This window comes from Peromyscus leucopus, chromosome 13, assembly GCF_004664715.2.
Source record: "Peromyscus leucopus breed LL Stock chromosome 13, UCI_PerLeu_2.1, whole genome shotgun sequence".
In the NCBI taxonomy this organism is placed as follows: domain Eukaryota; kingdom Metazoa; phylum Chordata; class Mammalia; order Rodentia; family Cricetidae; genus Peromyscus; species Peromyscus leucopus.
Window position 1 is genome coordinate 29,289,463 of NC_051074.1, and position 19,731 is coordinate 29,309,193.

Sequence of the window (19,731 nt, forward strand, 5' to 3'; positions counted from 1 at the left end):
TAGTTGTCTGTGCTGTGAATGCTCTTGTCCACCACGTGCTTCACAAGGATCTCAGGGACATCGTTGGTGACTTCAGAGGCTTCTACAGACAGCTCACAAGTGATGGGCAGCTCAGATGGGTAAGGAATGTATTTTGTTTTGTTTTAAAAAAGTTGTGTGTGTGTGTGTGTGTGCGTGTGCGTGTACCCATGTAGGCCAGAAGAGGGTTTAAGATCCCCTGAAGCTGGGGTTACACAAGTTTGTGAGTCACCTGATATGGTATTGGGAATCCAACTCCAGTTCTCTGGAAGATCAGCAAGTCCCCTTAGCCTCTGAGCTATCTCTCCAGCTCCGGGGAGCTGTTTTATAAAAAGCTTTTTATAAATAATGTTTCTACAGTCTATGATGCCTTTGGTTGTAACAAATATAAAAATAGAGAAGGGTTTTCAAGTTTTTTTTTTCATAAACAATTTCATTCAGTTAAATTAAGGCTTGAACCATTTAGATCATCAGAATTTTGAGATAGTTCCTTTCTATAAGACTTGAATCTGGGCCGGGCGGTGGTGGCGCACGCCTTTAATCCCAGCACTTGGGAGGCAGAGCCAGGCGGATCTCTGTGAGTTCGAGGCCAGCCTGGACTACCAAGTGAGTCCCAGGAGAGGCGCAAAGCTACACAGAGAAACCCTGTCTCGAAAAATCAAAAAAAAAAAAAAAAAAAAAAAAAAAGACTTGAATCTGAATGCATTTGGATCTCAAGAAATCCAACTATTATATACTACACTGCCTATCGTCTGGATTTTAATTGTCTATTGCCTATTGTCTGTGATTGTGGCTTATGCCTATAATCCCAGCCCTAAGATTGTGATCACCATGGGCTTGAGGCCAACTTGGGCTACAGAGTAAGAACCTGTTTCAAAAGGACAAATAAAGAGGTCTAGAAGATAAAAGTCCAAATGGGCAGCCCTTTGGGTGAGGATGTGAATAGTAATGGCATTGTAGGTAAGGTAGATAATATAAGAGGAAAACTACGAACATAGAGGAGAATTGTGCTTTTGTATATATAGGTGAGTATCTGAACCATAAAGTCAAAGCATGAAAAAATAGTTCTAAAGAGAGGACTCTAGGCCAGGTTGTGGTGGCACATTCCTTTAATCCTAGCACTCGGGAGGTAGAGCCAGGCGGATCTCTATGAGTTCAAGGCCAGCCTGGTCTACAGAATGAGTTCCAGGACAGGCACCAAAACTACACAGAGAAACCCTGTCTTGAAAAACAAACAAACAAAAAAAAAAAAAAAGAAAGAAAAGAAAAGAAAAAGAAAGAAAGGACTCTAACACAGCAAGGTAACTCCAGTAATCTAGACTTTTTCCTGTCTCCTGATACCGAGTTTCTCTTTTCTAAGTCTATTCAGTTTTCTTTCAATGCAGAGACAGGCACAAGAAACTTTCTCTGTTTCCTTGACTTATATTTTTAACTTTATGAAAAGTAAGTTAAACATGCCTTGAAAAGTCACACCTTGAAGGAGCTCCCATTAGCCAAATCTTGAATAATTTCAACATGAGAATAGATAGGATGATAATGGCTTATAACCATTATAATGTAAGAACCCATGAGTCCGTTCAGGCAATAAATAAAGGAAAGTTCATCATCAATAGAATGCAACCTAATGAGTATGAGGCCAATAGTGACATCATAGTTGTAGTTAATTGAGCTGAGTTGTAGTTAATCTGGGGCAGCAATATACTTCCTTGGAAAAGGAAAACAGTAACTCCATAGTAAAGAAAATAAATGAATACTAACTTACTAAAGCAGTATAATTTAATAACCCCAATAATAAGGCAAGATGTCATCATCAGTTATGTAATATGTTATGTTAATCAGCCCATATTGAGGGATACTAGACAAGTCAAGGCCCACACTCTAAAAATGGCACTCTCATTCAAAGAAGTATAAATGAATTTTACATAAAAAGAGGCTGAAGACACATGCCAGCTAAATGCAACATGTGGTCCTGAGTCAGATATGAGTCAGGACAAAATGAAGCACATTATTGGGAAATTGGTAAGATTTGATTATGGGCCGTCTTTTAGATAACATTCCATCAACATATTTCTTGAATATGATCATTGTATTATGAGGACACATGTAGGAGAATGTCCTAGTTTTTAGGAACTCCAAACAGAGGTATTTATGATTACAAAAAAAAAAGGATGATATTTGCAACTTTGCTTTTAGATGGTTGGGAAAATTAAATGTTTTCAGAGGCAGAGAAGAGAAGGATTTCAGGTTTTTTATTTCTACTTTTGCAACTTTTCTGTGAATCAGAAACTGAATTTCCACGGCTGGCATTTTTTTTATTTGTTTGTTTTTGAGCCAGGGTCTTTCTGTGTAAAACAGGCTGGCCTTAAACTCATGATCCTCTCTCCTTAGCTTCCTGAGTTCTGTGAGTGTAGATGTTTGCTACCACACCTGGTTTGTCTTTAAATCTCCCCACCCCCCACCCAAAAGTCCCTGGAGAAAGCTCAGATATCTTTTCTGAACTAAGACAACACTGTTGTGCTTTGTTTCCCAACCAGATTGGTCCAGAGAAAGGTGTAGTGCATCTGGCCACGGCAGCTGTTCTGAATGCTGTGTGGGACCTGTGGGCAAAGCAGGAAGGGAAGGTAATGATTTCAGAGGCACACCTGTGGCTCCCCAACTCAAGGGGATACATGACTGTAGTTTGAAATTTGTCGGGGCAGGACCAAGGAAAAGGGGGAAGGGACAACAAAGGTAAAGAAGCAGTTACGGGGAGCAAGACTCATGGGAGCATTGGGGATGGGGCGGGAAATGAACCACATGTCTGGTGGCAGTACCATTGTTGCATTCACATCCGACAAAACCAATGGTTTTACATGTCTTTCTCTCTCTCTCTCTCTCTCTCTCTCTCTCTCTCTCTCTCTCTCTCTTTCTTTCTTTTTCATTCAAGCCTTTATGGAAGCTGCTTGTGGACATGGTAAGTAGAGTCTTTAATATTATAGTTATTTCTAAAGAAAATACTTTGTAGATTACATGGTATTTTTGATAATCGGTAAGAATATTCAGGACTAGTCTGTTGATCATTGATTATAAAATGAATCATGGGCATGAACCTAGGGCCTTGCATGCTAGGTAAGCACTCTACCACAAACTCATATTCCCAGCTCATTTCTGACTATTTGAAATAGCAGATAGCTGTGCTCATGCAGGCAAGCAAGGATGGGAGGCAGTGAGGTCAAGTCCTTCTTTCTTCTGAAGGGTCCTTACAAATGTCATACAAGCTCTGAGCTCCTACTGCTTGAGAAAACCACCTGAACCATTAGGAGCCTCAGAATCAGTTTAAATATCAAATGAAAATACAACTCCATCAATTTTGAAAAGCCACACACTATTACTAAGACATCTTATGGCCACTTTAAAAACATGATGAGGTCATTGCAGTTTCCACCATAAATTTCAGGTGTAACAGTGTAATACTGAATTCCAAAGACATACAGTGGCTGTTTTCTTTCTCAGATACCTATTTGTAGCACGGATGAGTGCCTGATTACTAAGGAGGGTAAAAAAAAAAATTCTTTGTGCTAGTTAATGAGGAGGGACCTTCAGACCCAAGTAGACCTGACTTTCAGCACAGGCTTCATTAATAAGTAGCAGAACATCCTTGAGCATGTTGCTTATCACTGAATGGTAGATGACTCAGGTGATTTCTGAGGGCCCACAAATAAAGGCCCTGTCTCGGGGTTTCTCTTGCTGTGAAGAGACACTATGACCACAGCAAACTCATTTAATTGAGGTGGCGGCTTATAGTTCAGAAGTTCAGTCCATTATCATCATGGTGGAGAGCATGGTGGCATGTGGCAGACATGGTCCTGGAGAAGAAGTTAAGAGTCCTACATCTTGCAAACAACAGGAAGTTGACTGAGACACTGGGCAGTATCCTGAGCATAGGAAACCTCAAAGCCTGCCCCCACAGTGACATACTTCCTCTAACAAGGCCCTATCCACCCAACGAAGTCATGTCTCCTAATAGTGCCACTCCCTATGAACTTATGGGGACCAATTACATTCAAACTACCACAGGATACCATTATTATTTGATAGCAAAGTGAAGGAAAATCAATGAACATGGGCTTTGAAGATTGTTGGGCTAGGAGGCTTTGCTCCTCTTCTAGGGGCAGATGGAGCCTAGATGATCATACAGCTTCATTCCAACAGGCCGAGGGTAGCATGGGGCCATCTGAAGGGAAGGGTATGGGAAAGCTCAGCCTTTCACAGGGGTATAACTGAGAGTCATGAAAAGAATTTGAAGTCCAGCTAGGCATAGTGGTGCACGTTTTTAATCCAAGCACTCTGGAGGCAAAGACAGGTAGATCTTGAGGCCAGGATAGCCAGAGCTACATAGTGAGACACTGTGTAGAAAACAAGCAAAAAAAACAAAATGAAAAAGAATTTGAAGTTCAGCAGAGTGGTGCCTGAGGTCTCACCTGAAGACTTTCCATCATTTATTTACATTTTATGTAACTGGGTGTTTTGTCTGCACGTATGTCTGAACCACATGTATACAGTACCTGCAGAGACCAGAAAAGGGTATTGGATTCCCTGAAATGAGTTATAGACGGTTGTGGGCAGCAGTGTGGGTGCTAGGAATTGAATGTGGATTTTCTAGAAGAGCTGCTAGCCCTCTTTTTTTAAACTTTTTTTTATGATTTATTTATTTTTATTTCATATGCATCAATGTTTTGCCTGCATGTATACCTGTATGAAGGCATCGGATCCCCTGGAATAGGAGTTACATACAGTTGTGAGCTGCCATGTCAGTGCTGGGAATTGAACCCAGGTCCTCTGGAGGAGCAGCCCGTGCTCTTAACCATTGAGCCACCTTTCTTGTCCTCTGCTAGTGCTCTTAACCATGTCACTGAGTCATCTCTATAGCCTGCTTCCCATCTTTTAGATTCTGTTTTCTGTCCTGGTCATCTTCTAAAAGGCGCAGGGTCTCCAGGTTGAAAGAGCTTTTGAGATTTTCTGTTCTAATGACATATATTACTAGTCAAATGGATATTAATGGGAACAGAGTTGTGATTCACTTCCTCATGACTGTTACTTGGGCATGAGGATATCCGGCCCAGGCATCCTGGGCAAAGTGGTGAGTGAGCATGAAGGAACAGGACTAATCCTGGAGGATTAGTGCATCACTCGCCTCCTGTCAGGAAGTCAGTCTTTGGGGAGATGGCCACAGTCACACTATGGTCCACACTTGTGGACCCAGGGCTGACCCGAGCGGTCGACTCTGAACACAGCCTTCCATCCGCTCTGCTGTGCTGTTCCAGGACTACCTTCATCACCTCATAGTTCAGTGAAATCAGCAGGACAGGTAGACCAGACTCAGAGAGGAACTCAAGGCACCATCTACTCCTTCGCTTGGTGCTGAATGTTCACTGGGTACCAGGCCCTCTGGCCAAGAATCCACGTTAACTGGAAAGAACAGGGCAGTGGCAGGAAGTAGAAGTTAAGACAGGAGGGTTGGGGGTCTGAGAGCTCCTTAGGGGCAGCAATGAATCTCTAAAATGTTCAATACTAAAGAATGACAGAACCAGACACACGAATCCAAAGATCCCTTCCTGGAAAGGATAAGCCCATGGGATCAGTTTAAGTATAGATAAATTATCTGCCTATGGATTGATCTGGGCCTTTCTCTTCCTGTGCACCAGGATCCACAGATGCTGTTGTCCTGCATTGATTTCAGGTACATCACTGACGTCTTGACAGAAGAGGATGCCTATGGTGAGTTATGTGTAAACTGTGGGTCTGGAAGGGTTCTGGTGCTTACCAAAGAGTGAGCACAGCAGATGCAGACTCTATCATCTAAATGAATGATTGATACTATTCTCCTCTTCCTCCCCAGAAATACTGAAGAAAGGTCAGCTTGGTAAAAAAGAAAGAGGTATGTTGTGAGAAAATGTCCTTCTCTGTTTGCGCTATCAGTGTCTACTTTTGAACATCCATATCTTCTGGGGTGCACATGATGCTCCCAGATACCTCGTACTAAGCATTAGACCCTTAGTCATACATGCAAATTTGGGTGAAGAAGCCACTAGTGGTATGACTTGGCTGCAGGGCTCAGTTGAGCAATAGTTCAAGAAGGTTTAGCTTTCATGTTGCACTGTGGGATAGGGAACTTTGAGGAGCAGGGCATTCAGTAAATATCCTTATTGTTTGAGTTGGACACACCAGAGGTGGACAAATGGTAGTGAGTGTATAAAGGACACCCAAGAGAACAATTGGACTCCCTGTGGACAATAACTTAGCTCTTGACAATTCTAATTCTGAAGTTTCCTAGAAAGTGTCAAATGTTGTGTTTTCTAGAAGAACAAATGCTGAGAAATGGCTACCCTGCCTACACCACATCATGTGCCTGGTTGGGGTATTCAGACAGTACACTGAAGCAGGTAAGCTTTTAAACCTGTTTTTTATAGACAGGCCAAAGCAGGAGAAGCAAGCTAGTTCATATATATTCACACCACTATCATCATACCTGGCTGGCTCTGATAACCAGATAAGTGGGAACACACCCACACACCCCAGTCTCCTTGGACACACACACACACATACACACACACACACACACACACACACACACACACACACACACATACACCAGTTTCCTTGGACAACAACTGGGTATCCTGTTGTGTAACTCAATCTCCAAGGACTAATCTCTCCAAATGTGCAAGTCCAGATTGTCACCTAAGTCTCTGACCTACAGCAGCTAGAACATAGGTTTCTACAATCTAATACCATGAGTTTTATTATTCACGAGACTAGCTCAGAGAACCTTTGACTTATGTTTACCAGTGTATTACAAAGGATGTAACTTAGGAAGAGCCAGGTAGAGTGGATTCACACAGCAAAGTGTGTAGGGGAGGCAGTAGAGAGCTTCCACGTCCTCTTGGTGTGCTTCCAGATACTACCACATGTTCACTAATCCTGAAATTCCCTGGACTCTGTCCTTCCGGACTTTTACAGAGGGTCCATTAATAAGCATATTGATTACCATCATTGGCTTTTGGTAAGCAATTCAACCATCAATCTTTCTTTCTCTAGTGGTTTCAGGGTAGGACTAAAAGTTCTAACCCTTTAGTCATAGCTTGGTCTAATGGTAATCAACTATGAAGGGACTGATTTTAGGGTCAATTTATTGGTATACAAAAGATACTATCACTAAGGAGATTCTGTGTTTTAGGAACGGCATGCTAGGAAATGATATGGGAAGGTAGAGTGCAGAAGGGGACCAATGCCAGATGTATGTTCCTTATGCCACACTGGCTTTCTGAGAGAATTTTACTGTTTCACATTAGCCTTCTTACATGAGAGAAAGAAAAGCCATTCACTCTGACTTAGTAAGTCTCATGTTGGGTTCTGGGAGATGATAGCCTAGTTTTGATTCTATGCATATGTAGCCATGTAACACTGTCAAGTCATTTAGCTACACTGAGCCTCAGTTTCCTTTCTGTGAAGTAGAAAAGCAATACCCCATCTCTTATGGGACAGTTTTGAAGATTCAGATAAAGCTCTAAGGATTCCTATCATGGCTAGTATGTGGTCATTTATTATTCTTTCTTACTGTATTATGTTTGTTTTTAAAACCAGGGCCTCATATGTGCTAGGCAGGCACTTAAAAACCGATCTGTGCCCCCAGCCCTACTTCCTCACCATATTGTGTTCAAATAGGGCCAAGAAAAAGGAGAGAGGGAGAAGCTGGCTTATGGTTTTCACTCTTATATGTGTTAGTTTTGTGGATGCCACAAAGAATGCTAGCTTTAGAAGGAAGGATGGACATCCATACTGCATCTGCCTTTCAGGCACGTTTATGACAGTTAAAGGAATTGTTCCCATAGAGATAAGGAAAGAAGGCCACTTCACAACTAGAGTGATGCTGTTGGCCAAACTGCTTCTGTCTCTAATTTAAATAACACATGCTCATTCCTTGGGTTTATATACAACCATAATGTCTGTGAAACCAAGATCAGAAACTACTGAGGTACCATCAGGCCAGGGAACCCTGGTGCACTATACCAATATGTGATAAGAGATGCACCCCTTTCCTTACAGCTCTGTGCAGCGGCACTGAAGGATGGCTGGACCAGGTAAGCTATCTATGTAACAGTGGACTTGACATTCCTAGTTAGCAACACTAAGAGGCCAAATATGTGAAGAGGAGCCACAGATTAAAACTAGAAACTAGACTAGTGTGTCAGCACCCAGACATTTCAACCTGGGCCAGACACAGTCTCTCTAAAGACAAGGTGTGAATCTACTTAGAATCCTAGAATATCACAGGGAGGAGTGACATTCTTCGGAAAATAACAGCTTCAAGCACCCATCCAGTATACAAATCCCTTCTATCTTTTTCTTTTTTGTAGTGCAAGGGATAGAACCCAGAGCCTCATACACATTAGGCAATGACTCCATTGCTGAACTCCAACTCCAACCAGGACCCTCATTTTAACAAGACCCCTCAGTTATTCCTCATTTGTGTACCCAAATTTAAGAGGGACTGGACCCTTGTTAATGCCTTCGCTAAACAGAGTGATAGCATGAAGAAGGCAAGGAAAGGGCTTTAGCATCTGTAGACAGATGTTTGGCATCTGATAGAATTAAAATAAACTCTCGCCTTTTTCCACCATCCCTTTTCAAGGACTCAGTGTGTGATGCTAGGCAGATTTCTCAGCCTCTGAAACATAAGTCTTCCCTCTCTCCTGTTCCTTCTAAGAGTTGCCATATTTGATGAGAATTAGCACAAGGTGAATTTGTACCATGAGGACCAGACTCTCCCTAACCATGATGGGGCTGAAGAGTCGACTCTAGGGGGTCAGGAGGACTCCAGAAAGATTTATGGGCCTCAGCACAAAATGTGTACGGAGGCTATGGCCAGCTGTCTCCAGTATTCTCCAGTATTACATATCATATAGCTGAAACTTCCACCTGGAGTAGAAGTATCTCTGGGAGTTTGTTCTGAGTAAGAGAAAACAACACAGTGGACGCCTGAATATGTTCAGGTTTTTAAAAAATATATTTCTAATTGAAATAAAATTACATCACTTTCCCTCCCTCCCTTTCATACCAGCTCCCCTTCCCCAAACCCCCACTCTTAAATTGACAGCCTGTTTTTCTTTGATTATCATTGTTGTGTGTGTGTGTGTGTGTGTGTGTGTGTGTGTGTGTGTGTGTGTACACTATTAGATATAATTACAACCTGCTGAGTCCATTTTTGCTGGTAGTGGCGTATATAATTTCAAGGCTGACCACTCTTTATTGGATAAGACTAAGGGGAGAGGCTGATTCTCCTCTTAGTAGTCATCTGTTGCTTGTAGTTCCTTGTCTAGGGGTGGGACCCTGCAAGATTTTCCTCCTTCCATGTTAAAATGTCTATTGATATTGCCATTGTTCTGGTCTGGTTTAGGCAGTCATTTCAAGAAGAGGCTTTCAGAATAAACTTTCTGGTATTCTGCCTCTTAACAATCTTTGTCCCTTTTTCCAAGATGTTCCCTGAGCCATTGATGCAAGAGCTTTGATGTATATTATCCTTTAGGGTTGGGGTCCTGATGATCTGTTGATCTCTGTGTTGTGTAAAGTTGTGATTTTCTATGATGGCCTCCATTTGATGTAAAGAGAGTCTCCTTTGAAGGGGGTTAGTAGCTACAATTACCCAGGAAAGGTGACTCCTGTACCTGTGTGAAGCTTTTATGAGCCTAATGGGCCTCTTAGTAGACAGAGAGATTGGGTACATCGAAGAGTAGAAGACCTAGGCTCTGTCTGCTGTGGCAGCCTAAAGCCACTGTGGCTTTCAAGCACAGCCTTGGTCCTCACTAAACAGATGGTTGTGAGTGAAAAATTGGATACCAATCCCTTGGGGTGATATTTTCTCCTCCACTAACAGTGACCACACTGGACCAACCATATTCCAGCAGAGTCATAAAGAACATATATAGATGCTTCTGTCTCAAGACAAAGCATTCTGTACAAATAGCTAGCACATGTATGGGTCTTGTCTTCCATTTGGAACAGGGTTTGTTCTTATCTGTTTGACATTGAAAATTTTTGAGATGCTGTATTAGAGATGTAACTTTTCTTTCTGGTTCCTTAACTGTGAGTCAGCAGATAATTGAGAGTCATTGCCCTGAAAGTGAATAAAGAGATGCAGTTTGCCGTGTTATTATTAAGTGACTTGTCTAAAGTTTGACTGAAGAGCAGAGGTTACTAGTAAACGTGGCCTGTGAATGATTCACAGAAAGTCACTTCTATAAAAAAAAATCCAGATGTTCTTGCCAAGTTAGAGACCTACCTAAACTAAGTGTATTTGTAGGTTTAAAGTAAAAGTTGGGGCTGATCTCCAGGATGACATACGAAGATGCCGTCTCATCAGGGACATGATCGGACCAGAGAAGACTTTGGTAAATGTCTTCTCATGCTAATAAGAATTGGAAGCCTGATGGATGTGTGTGTGTGTGTGTGTGTGTGTGTGTGTGTGTGTGTGTGTGTGTATGTGTGTGTGTGTTTGTGTGTGTTGTTGTTGTTGTTTTTGGGAGTCTAACTCAGGGATGTGTCCATGTTAGATAAACACTTTACCACTGAGCTATAATACTCACTTCTAGCCTGAAGTCTTTTGTTTCAAGCAAGGATTAGGAACACTGAAGTGTTCAGGCTGGTGGTGGTCTTGTGATAGGTGAACTCTTTTTTAAAAAGCTGTGGGATCTGATCAGTTTAAGTTTTCTAATTCTACAGAGCCAATGAAGTCTGATCAGAACAAGAGACCATCCTTCTTGCTAACTATGAGTTAGCCTGAACAATTAGTCTTCCATTGGCACCATGCTAGTGTGTCAACCATTGACCTCCCTTAAGCAGCTTATCAGGAGATAGGTTCCAAGCAGTCAAAGTAGTGTTGAGTTTTTAGCTGAGATAAATATAACTTTTATAAATATATAAAAATATATCAATTCTATGTATTTTATAATTATTTTATATAAAATATTTTTTGTAAAAGAAAGTTACAATCAGATTTTTTAATGAATTTTAACAAATAAGGCTTGTTTTGTGAGTTAAAATTAACTTTGGAATATTTGATGTAAGATCAGAAGTCTCATTATTTATACATGAAATGGCACTGCTCTTGTTCCATGAAGTCATCCTATTCCAAATAATTTATGACAAAATTGATCTTGAGCCTGCCATACTGTTGTTCTCAGAGTATCCTGTGAAGCAGCTCTTACCACTTAGAGGATTTATAGAATCTCATGTCCTTGTCCGTCTTCTCCGAGTGTAATGAGGTTGATGGCAGAGGGGTGGGTCCTGTCTCAAGCTCTGCACAACAATCTCCTGGCTTCCAGGTAAGATGATAATGAGAAAGCCAGAGCCTAGAAGGCAAGGCCTGGACTTGAACTTACCACCAATTTAGATTACTAGTCTTGAGAGACTTACTTAACTTCTCTATAGGCCAATAATTTTCTTATTTGTAAAACAGAGTAATATGTGCTGCCTTGTGGGGTTATGGTAAAAATTAAATGGATCAAAACTCATTAAGTATCTAGTGGAAAAGGAGCTTCATTAGTGCTTATTTATTAATATGTCAGATGCCTGGTAGGCAATAGTCAATAAAGGACGATTGAAGAACCTCAGTGTTGACTGTGCATATGATTCAAAGGACCGAAGGGGAGCTGGTGAGATGGCTCAGCAGTTAAAGGTATCTGCTGTCCAGTTTGAGAACCTGAGTTCAGTTTCCAGGATCTGCATTGTAAAGGAAAGAATCGATCCTCCACAAGTTGTCCTCTGATTTCGATGAGTGTGTATATCACACACACACACACACACACACACACACACACACACACACACACACTACATACACTGCATAAGTAACATAAGGAAGTAGAAAGATGGTTCAGTGATTAAGAGCATTGTTTTTCTGCTCTTGCCAAGGACACAGATTCTGTTCCCAGTACCCAAATGGCAGCTCATAACCAGCTGCAACTCCAGTTTCAGTGGATCTGATGCTGTCTTCTAGCTTCTGCTGGCACTAGACACATAATGTACATCATGTGCATTATGGCAAAACACTCATACACTTAAAAATAAAACACTCAGTGGATCTAACTCAAAGGTCAGTAAACACATCTCGTAACCCAGCCTAGGACACTTGAAGACATCACAGCAGTTCTGTGAACAACTCACATATCCTACCTCATATATGGCTCACTCAGATCTGAAGCCAGATCTCTAATCCCACTTTGGATCCTTTTTTGAGGACTCTGGGCTAGACTTTAGCAGAAAAAATGCCAGAAGAATCTTCCTAAGCAGTAGGTTGCATTAAATGATGGCATCTCCTCTCTGGAGCTCCAGCCCTACAGAGAAGTGAGGGGTCTGTCCTTGCAGATGATGGATGCCAACCAGTGTTGGGATGTGCCTGAGGCAGTGGAGTGGATGTCAAAACTGGCTGAGTTCAAGCCATTGTGGATTGAGGAGCCCACATCCCCTGATGACATCCTGGGCCATGCAGCTATTTCCAAGGTAATAAAGCTGCTGCTTCTGCCATCTCAATCATTTACTGTTTTGTTTAGTGTTCTCCAGGGATCATGACATTTCTCATGCACAGTCTCTCGTGCAAAAAGACCATGTTTTCATCAAACACAGGACAATCCCTCTTGCAAAGCGAGGAGCTATGTTTGCTCTAATCACAGGCTATAAGGGAAGTGTTCCCCTTCTATCTTTATTAAATAATGGCTTCAGGATCATCTAGTTCATCAAGGTTTATCTCACTTAGACTGTTGCCTTCTAAGGCTGGTGCAGGCTGTATGGACTATATCTTCATCCATGCTTATAGTGGTCCTATCAAGCTGCTAGTGTGTCTTCAAAATGATTTTCCACAGTGCCCAGAATGCTAGCTGTTTAGCTAGCCAGAGTACCAGGGAAGTCTTTAAATGCTGTCGAATAGAGAGTCAGATTGCCTCGCCCCCAACAGCTTAGCCTATTTAAAGGAAAAATAGAGTCAAAGAGAAATGTGTCCAATAAAGGTTTATCATTAACATTAGTAGTGATTTAATAGTATTCTAATAATGTTTAACTCCTGTCCCAGTGTTCCAGGAGCAGGTGGGTCTCTAGTCTGCCTTAATATTTGGTAGACTAGGTAGGTTGAATACATTTTCTGCTTATGATCTTTCCACTTACAATGTAATCATGAGGATTCTATCAAGCTAAGGAGCACCTGTATTGTATTTGCCCAAAGTGAAATTAAAAAGTGTAGATTTCCTCCAAAGGACTCAAAAGATCAGGCCTCCAAACAAGAGATTGCCTGACTGTTTTCTAAGAGCCCTCAATACAAATTTGCAGTAATTGGGGGGCCATCTGCATTGCCTTGAGGATTCAAATAGATCCTGATATGTCAGAACATCTTAGAAACTATGTCATCGTGGGTGGCTACAGTGGCTCAGGTCCTTAGCGGTGATCTTTAGAACCAGAATACCAGTTGGCTCATTTGTAAACTGATCTTCCATCCTCAGACCCAAGCACGCTTGGTAAGAAATTGTACTCATCAAAGGCTGTAGGATGAGTGGAAAACTGGGGCAGGACTGGTTATAAAATTTGAATATTCGATGACGTCAGACCTCAATGACCCATCATGGCCCTCTCAAAGCTCTGGCACTAAGACCTGGAGCTGTAAGCCTGTCCCTCTCCTGGGCACAGGTTTGGCTAGCATCCCACATGCTTGTACATTGTACTATTGAATTAGTATATTAATTTGACTCCTAGCCAACTCCTGCCCTTTAAGGAACATTTTCTCTCTGGGATGAGTTTGTGTCTTAGTTACTTTTCTATTTGAAGGCAACTTATAGAAGGAAGGGTTTATATGGGATGATGGTTCCAGAGGGATAAAGAGTCTATCATGGCAGGGAAGTGTGGTAACAAGCAGTTGACATGGCCGCTAGAGCAGAAGCTGAGTGCTCCTATCTCAAACCATGAAAGGCATGTAGCTTTGAGACCTCAAAACATGCCCCCAGGGACATACTTCCTCCAGCAAGGCCACACCTCGTAAGCCTACCCAAACAATGCTACCAACCGGTATTGGATAAGCAACTCAGAGGCTTTTCCCTTGGGAAGGCTGTTTCTCCTGCTCTCAGCATTCCTCAGCTCCCCATAGTTCTTTGTCTAGTGTTCAGGCCCTGAAAGTTTTCCCTCTTCTATGTTTATTAGTGTCTTTTCTGCCGTTTCTAGGAGGCACAATCTCACAGAAAAATTTCTGTTCCCTCTGGCTCTTAGAATCTTTCCGCCTCCTCCATTATCCCTGAGGAGTTGTGTTGTAGGTCTGTCAGTTGGGTCTGGGTACCACGTGATCACTTGTTCTCTGCGTTTTGGTTGACTGTGGTTTTTCTGCCATGGATCTCTGTTGCAAAGAGAAGTTTCTTTGATGAGAGGCGAGAACTGAAACTATCTGTGAGAATAAGGATAAGTCACAATGTAGTAAAAGAATTGTGCTGGTTTAGGAAAGTGGCGGTTGCAGGTTCTCCTCCAAGGTCCTTGACTTCACTAGTACCAGGCACGGTTTCCTTTTTTATTGGGTGGGCCTTTGGTTCAATTAGAGAGATGTCCGTGACCACCAAGGTCTACATGCCACTGTTGTACACTTAGAGATGTAGTGCCATGCTGGCTGTTGTGGTTCATAGTCATCCCAGCTGGGTAGGACTGTTGGGTGCCTTCCTTCCTAGGAAGCTTGCATGGTGCTCCCTGGTACTGGAAAAGCTAGTTCTCAGGGAGGAGATTCCATGTCAGACCCAGCTCAGGTCCTCCAGGTCCTGTGTCTGAAGTGCTTGGTGTCTTCTGCAAGAGAGTCTTACCTTAAACTTTTGGAGGCAACCAAAGGCAATAGGAATAGTCTATAATGTTTTGGGAGTCTTTTTTGACAACCTGACCAATAAGGGTTTATCATGTTTGGTGTTTGGGTTGTGTTTTTTTTTTTGTTTGTTTGTTTTGGATAGTCTACAGCTCTAGGGCGAAGCATTGTCAACCCAGATGGGGAATTTTCATTTGAACAATGTATGTCTGTCTGTAGAGACTTATATATATTACATTTCATTTTAGGTAGATAGATACTAATGATTCCTTAAGACTTTTCCAGATACTCTTATTGTTCAACCTTCTTCTCTTCTTCTCCCTCCCCTTTCCTAATTAAAGCCTCCCTTTCCCCCTTCAAATAATGTGTACATCACTATTCCCTTCTCTGTCGCTCCTCTCCCCACCCCCACAGTTCCCTTTTACATTCCTAGTTTCTGTAGTCACTCCAGATTATATGCTCACATCTGAGAATTTGGAGCTAGGAACCCCAGATGAGAGAGTGTGTGACATTTGTCTTTCTGGGTCTGAGTTACCTTACTCAATATGTTCCTTTCTAATTCTGTCTATTTACCTGCGAATTCAGGACTTTATTTTTCTTTACAGCTGTATTCCGTGGCATATATGTACCACATTTTTATTATCCATTCATCAGCTGAAGGATGTTTAGGTTGCTCCCATCTCCTAGCTACCATGAATAGAGCAGCAATGAAGGTGGATGGGCAAGTGTCTGTAGAGAAGGGTATTGGGGTCTTTGGGGAACGTGCTGAGGAGTGCCATAGCTGGGTCACATGGTAGATTCATTTTTAGCTTTCTGATAGCTCTCCACATGTCTGGACCAGTTTGCAATTCTACCATCACTGAGTGAGGAGTCCCTGTTCCCCCACAGCCTCACCAGCTCCTGTCAGTTCTTTGGTTGAGTTTTGCCATTCTGACTGGGAAACTATGAAATCTCAACATTATTTTTATTTACATCTCTAATTGATAGGAACAATGAACATTTTTTTTTTGAAAATTTTTTTTGGCCATTTTTATTTCGAGAACTCTTCTGTTCAGATTCCAAGCCCATTTTTTTTTTGAATGAGTTATTTGACTTTATTAACTCTTTGTTTTTGAGTTCTTTATATATTCTGGATATTGCTCCTCTGTCAGACTGATTGTTTCTTTAGCTATGCTGAAGTTTGTTCGTTTTACGAAGTCCCACTTGTCAATTGTTGGTCTCAATTCCCAGGCAAATGGGGTCCTGTTCAGAAAGTTCTTGCTTGTACCTGTATCCTGTAGGGCACTGCTGATGTTTGCTTCTAGCAGCTTCAGTGTTTTAGCTTTCACATTTAGCCTTTGATCCATTTGGAGAAACTTTTTGTGCAGGATGATAGATATGGATCTGACTTCATTCTTCTGTATATGGACATCCAGTTCTCCCAGGACCGTTTGCCATCTTTCCTCCATTGGATGCTTTGACATCTTGGTTGAATGTTAGGTGGTTATAGTTGTAAGGTCCTATGGTCAGCTCTTCAGTTTCTCCCATTGGTCTGTATGTCTATTTTTGCACTGGAACAATATTTTTCCTATTATTATGGCTCTGTTGTGTATCGTGACGTATGGAATCGGAATCCCTCCAGCTTTGCTCTTTTTACTCAGGACTGTTACAGCTGTCTGGGGTATTTTGTGATTCCTTATGAATTTTAGGATTTTTTTCCTCCTATTTCTGTGAAGAATAAGATGGGGATTTTGATTGGGATTGAAACTCTTACTTTAGAGACAGGCTCTCACTTTGTAGCCAGGCTGATCTCAAATTTTTGGTCCTCCCACTTGAATCTCCATAGTGATGGGATAACAGATGTTTACCACTATGCCTGGCTTCTTAGGGTTCTTTTTGCTGTTGTTACATTTACTCATTCGTGTGTGTGTGTGTGTGTGTGTGTGTGTGTGTGTGTGTGTGTGTGTGTCTGTAAGTGTGTAAGTCAGAGGACAGTTTGCGGGAGTTGATTCTCTCTCTCTATCTTAGGATCACTGGGATTGAACTCAGGTTGTCACCTCCGCCACCTAGAGTATTCTTGGATACTTTTCTGAGCTTGGATTCACGTACCAGGCTTCTTCTTTTGGGCCACCAACCAGCTCCCAGATCATGACATGCAGATTTAATATTAGTTATGAATTCTCAGCCTAGCTTAGGCTCGTTTCTGCTAGCTCTTTTAACGTCAGTTAACCTGTTTCTCTGTATCTACCCTTGGCCTCAGGGCTTTTTCCTTTTCTTTCCTTCTCTGTGTCCTCCTTTCACTGCTTCTCTTGTCTGGCTGGCTGGGGGCTGCCTGGCTTCTTACCTTGGGCATATCCCTCTCTTTCTCCCTCCTCCTCTCTTCCTCCTTCTCTCATTTTTCTTCTTTCTTGAGCCCAGATTTCTCCTCCTACTTATTCTCTCTGCCTGCCAGCCCTGCCTATCCTTTCTTTACCCAGGTATTGGCCATTCTGCTCTTTATTAGACCAATGAGGTGCCTTAGGCAGGCAAGGTAAGACAAATGCAACACATCTTTACATAATTAAACAAATGCAGCATAAACAAACGTAACACATCTTTGCCCAGTTAAAATAATATTCCACAACAGACTCACCAAGATTCTCCTCAAACAGCGGAGGCCTTCCCCTCAGCAGGGAGTAAATGAGCTGAGACAGAGCAGCTGTGTGAATGGCAGGTCCACATAGAGACCAGGAGAGATGCCAAGGGAATGCTGCCTGCCAGGAAGTATCAGAGGCCGGTGCTTGGAGCCAGATGATAGACTCCATTGTTCAGAGGATACAACTGATCAGAAGGCACCACTGTGGGTTCTGAAAGGAGAGACTGACACTGTGAAAGACAAGAGAAAAAGGAGTTGACTGGAGGCCACATGTAGAGTGGACTGAGATAGGTATGTGGGCGGTAAAAGAAATGGGCAGAAGGAAGCAGTCAGGGATGGGATTTTGTTATTATCCGGGAAAGATGAAGGGAAAGGGCAGCTGGGAGAACAGATTCAGGAGATTATGAGGAGGGAACAAAACGTGGCTCCTAGTTAGTGCTAGGAGCACCATCTCACAGTGATGACGTGACGAAGTCAAATGGCTTTCATCTCTTTCTCCCTCCCTCTCTTTTTCTCTTGAGATAAAGAGCTAAGTACAATTCATTGCGAAATTTCAGGAAGTGGGAATTATGAGCACGAGAAGATACTTTAGAAACGATGTTGAAACTGAGACCTTCTCCAATGAGGAAACCTGTTGCTTATAGTTCTTGGTGGTCTTACCCAAGTCAACACATCCAGTTAAACACAGCACAAGAGTAGTGATGTTGGGGGTGACTGGTTTCTGAATTAAGGGCTGTTTCTGCTAAGCTGCTTCATCTAATGATTCAGATGTCTCCTCTGATTCCAACTCGAGAATCATCCCAAAGCTCAAAGCCTACTCTACACTTTCCATTTGTGATCTGGGAAGAGTTCATACCTGTATGCCTGTTTCTTCATCTGCAAAACAGGGCTACTAATAGCTCCTCTTTGTCATGGTGGATTGTAACCAAGAATCATTTATACTAAGATGTCTGGGGAAGGGAACTGTTGGGAAATGTCCTGTAGCCCAGGTGGTAGGTGGGGAAGCTGTTCAGGGCCAGGCAAGAAAAATAGAGAGAATGCAATGCCATATCCAAGTGAAGACTCCAGTACTTTACTAAATGACAGAAGGGTTCACCACTAAAAAGTGGTCTTAGTCTGTAAAGGAAGGCCACCAACAGAGCTGGATGGAAGGGTTTGGGAATTAACAGAGGCAAGAGAGTTTAAACTCTTCACTTCACATGGTTATTAGGGATACAATAAGAAAATAAACGGAACCATGATCCACAGGAAGCAGAGGCTAGAGCCCCATGAGTCCACAAGAACACATTACCTAGTGACTCCATCCTCTCCTCAGGCCCTGGAGCATGTAGAGACAAGGTTTTGTGGAAGGAAATCTACAGAGCCACATCCAGGAAGGGAGCAGTGGCTATATGTGAGCAGCCCTGTTTTTCCCCTCTGTGGATACACAACTCTCCCACGCACACACATTTCTGTGGACATCCTTCTGCCGGGCTTTAAACTTCACATGGCTCAACAGCAGTGATGTTTCCTTCAGCTCTAAAAATATTTTTAAACATTCAGAGTTGCAGTTCAAACATTGGAAAATAACACCAGGCTGCCTTATTTTGCAGGCATTGGCCCCATTAGGAATTGGCGTTGCCACAGGAGAACAGGTGAGTGATATGTCCTTGGTATCACCTCACTGACCACCGACAGAGGATACTGTCATGTTGCACTGTAAGTTGGGACTTTTTTTTTATCATTATAAAAATTGGTGGTTCATTAGAATTCAATGTTTTGTGAATTTTTCCAGAATTCATGGACTCAGGTCACTATTTTTTTTTTCTTGAAGCAATTACTCAGAATTAACGAGAAACAGCTTATTACTGTCAGGGCATACAGTGATTTTAAGAAAGTCAGCTTCCAAACAGAGTAAGGATGACTTCATTCTCTTCTTGTGCTTATATACTAAGCATAGTGCCTGTGTGCACCTGCTGGAGTCAGCCCAAAGGCAGAGCAGAGTGAGGAACAGATTTTCAGGCTCCCAGCGAAATGAACAATACCACCCCGCCACCGTTCCATTTTGTCATTGTGCCATCTGCTTGTAGCTGTCACAGTCTTCCATCCTGATGCCTCACTCCGTTTCTCACTTGCCAGGTGATAGAACAGTCATCTCTTTAGAAATGGAGAACTGGTGTGATTTGTCCCTGACTCAGTTACATCTTCCGATTTGTCCCTCTCTACTGTCAGGGTCACCTCAGGCCAAGTGAGGAAAAAAAAAAAA

At 42.3% G+C, this 19,731-nt stretch overlaps 1 protein-coding gene across 3 annotated transcripts in view; it reads left to right on the forward strand.

Moving 5' to 3' along the window:
- Enosf1 (enolase superfamily member 1) overlaps positions 1-19,731 on the forward strand; it is a 38,928-nt gene that overhangs the window by 12,697 nt on the left and 6,500 nt on the right. The window contains exons 3-12 of one of the 3 annotated variants that reach the window (XM_028874094.2): positions 4-119; positions 2,553-2,639; positions 2,945-2,971; positions 5,703-5,775; positions 5,897-5,935; positions 6,358-6,440; positions 8,104-8,138; positions 10,358-10,445; positions 12,421-12,555; positions 19,079-19,120. In XM_028874094.2, the coding sequence (XP_028729927.1) occupies positions 4-119; positions 2,553-2,639; positions 2,945-2,971; positions 5,703-5,775; positions 5,897-5,935; positions 6,358-6,440; positions 8,104-8,138; positions 10,358-10,445; positions 12,421-12,555; positions 19,079-19,120 (725 nt within the window). The remainder of the gene's footprint in view (positions 1-3; positions 120-2,552; positions 2,640-2,944; positions 2,972-5,702; positions 5,776-5,896; positions 5,936-6,357; positions 6,441-8,103; positions 8,139-10,357; positions 10,446-12,420; positions 12,556-19,078; positions 19,121-19,731) is intronic. The other 2 variants (XM_037210199.1, XM_028874095.2) reach the window with 2 other exon arrangements.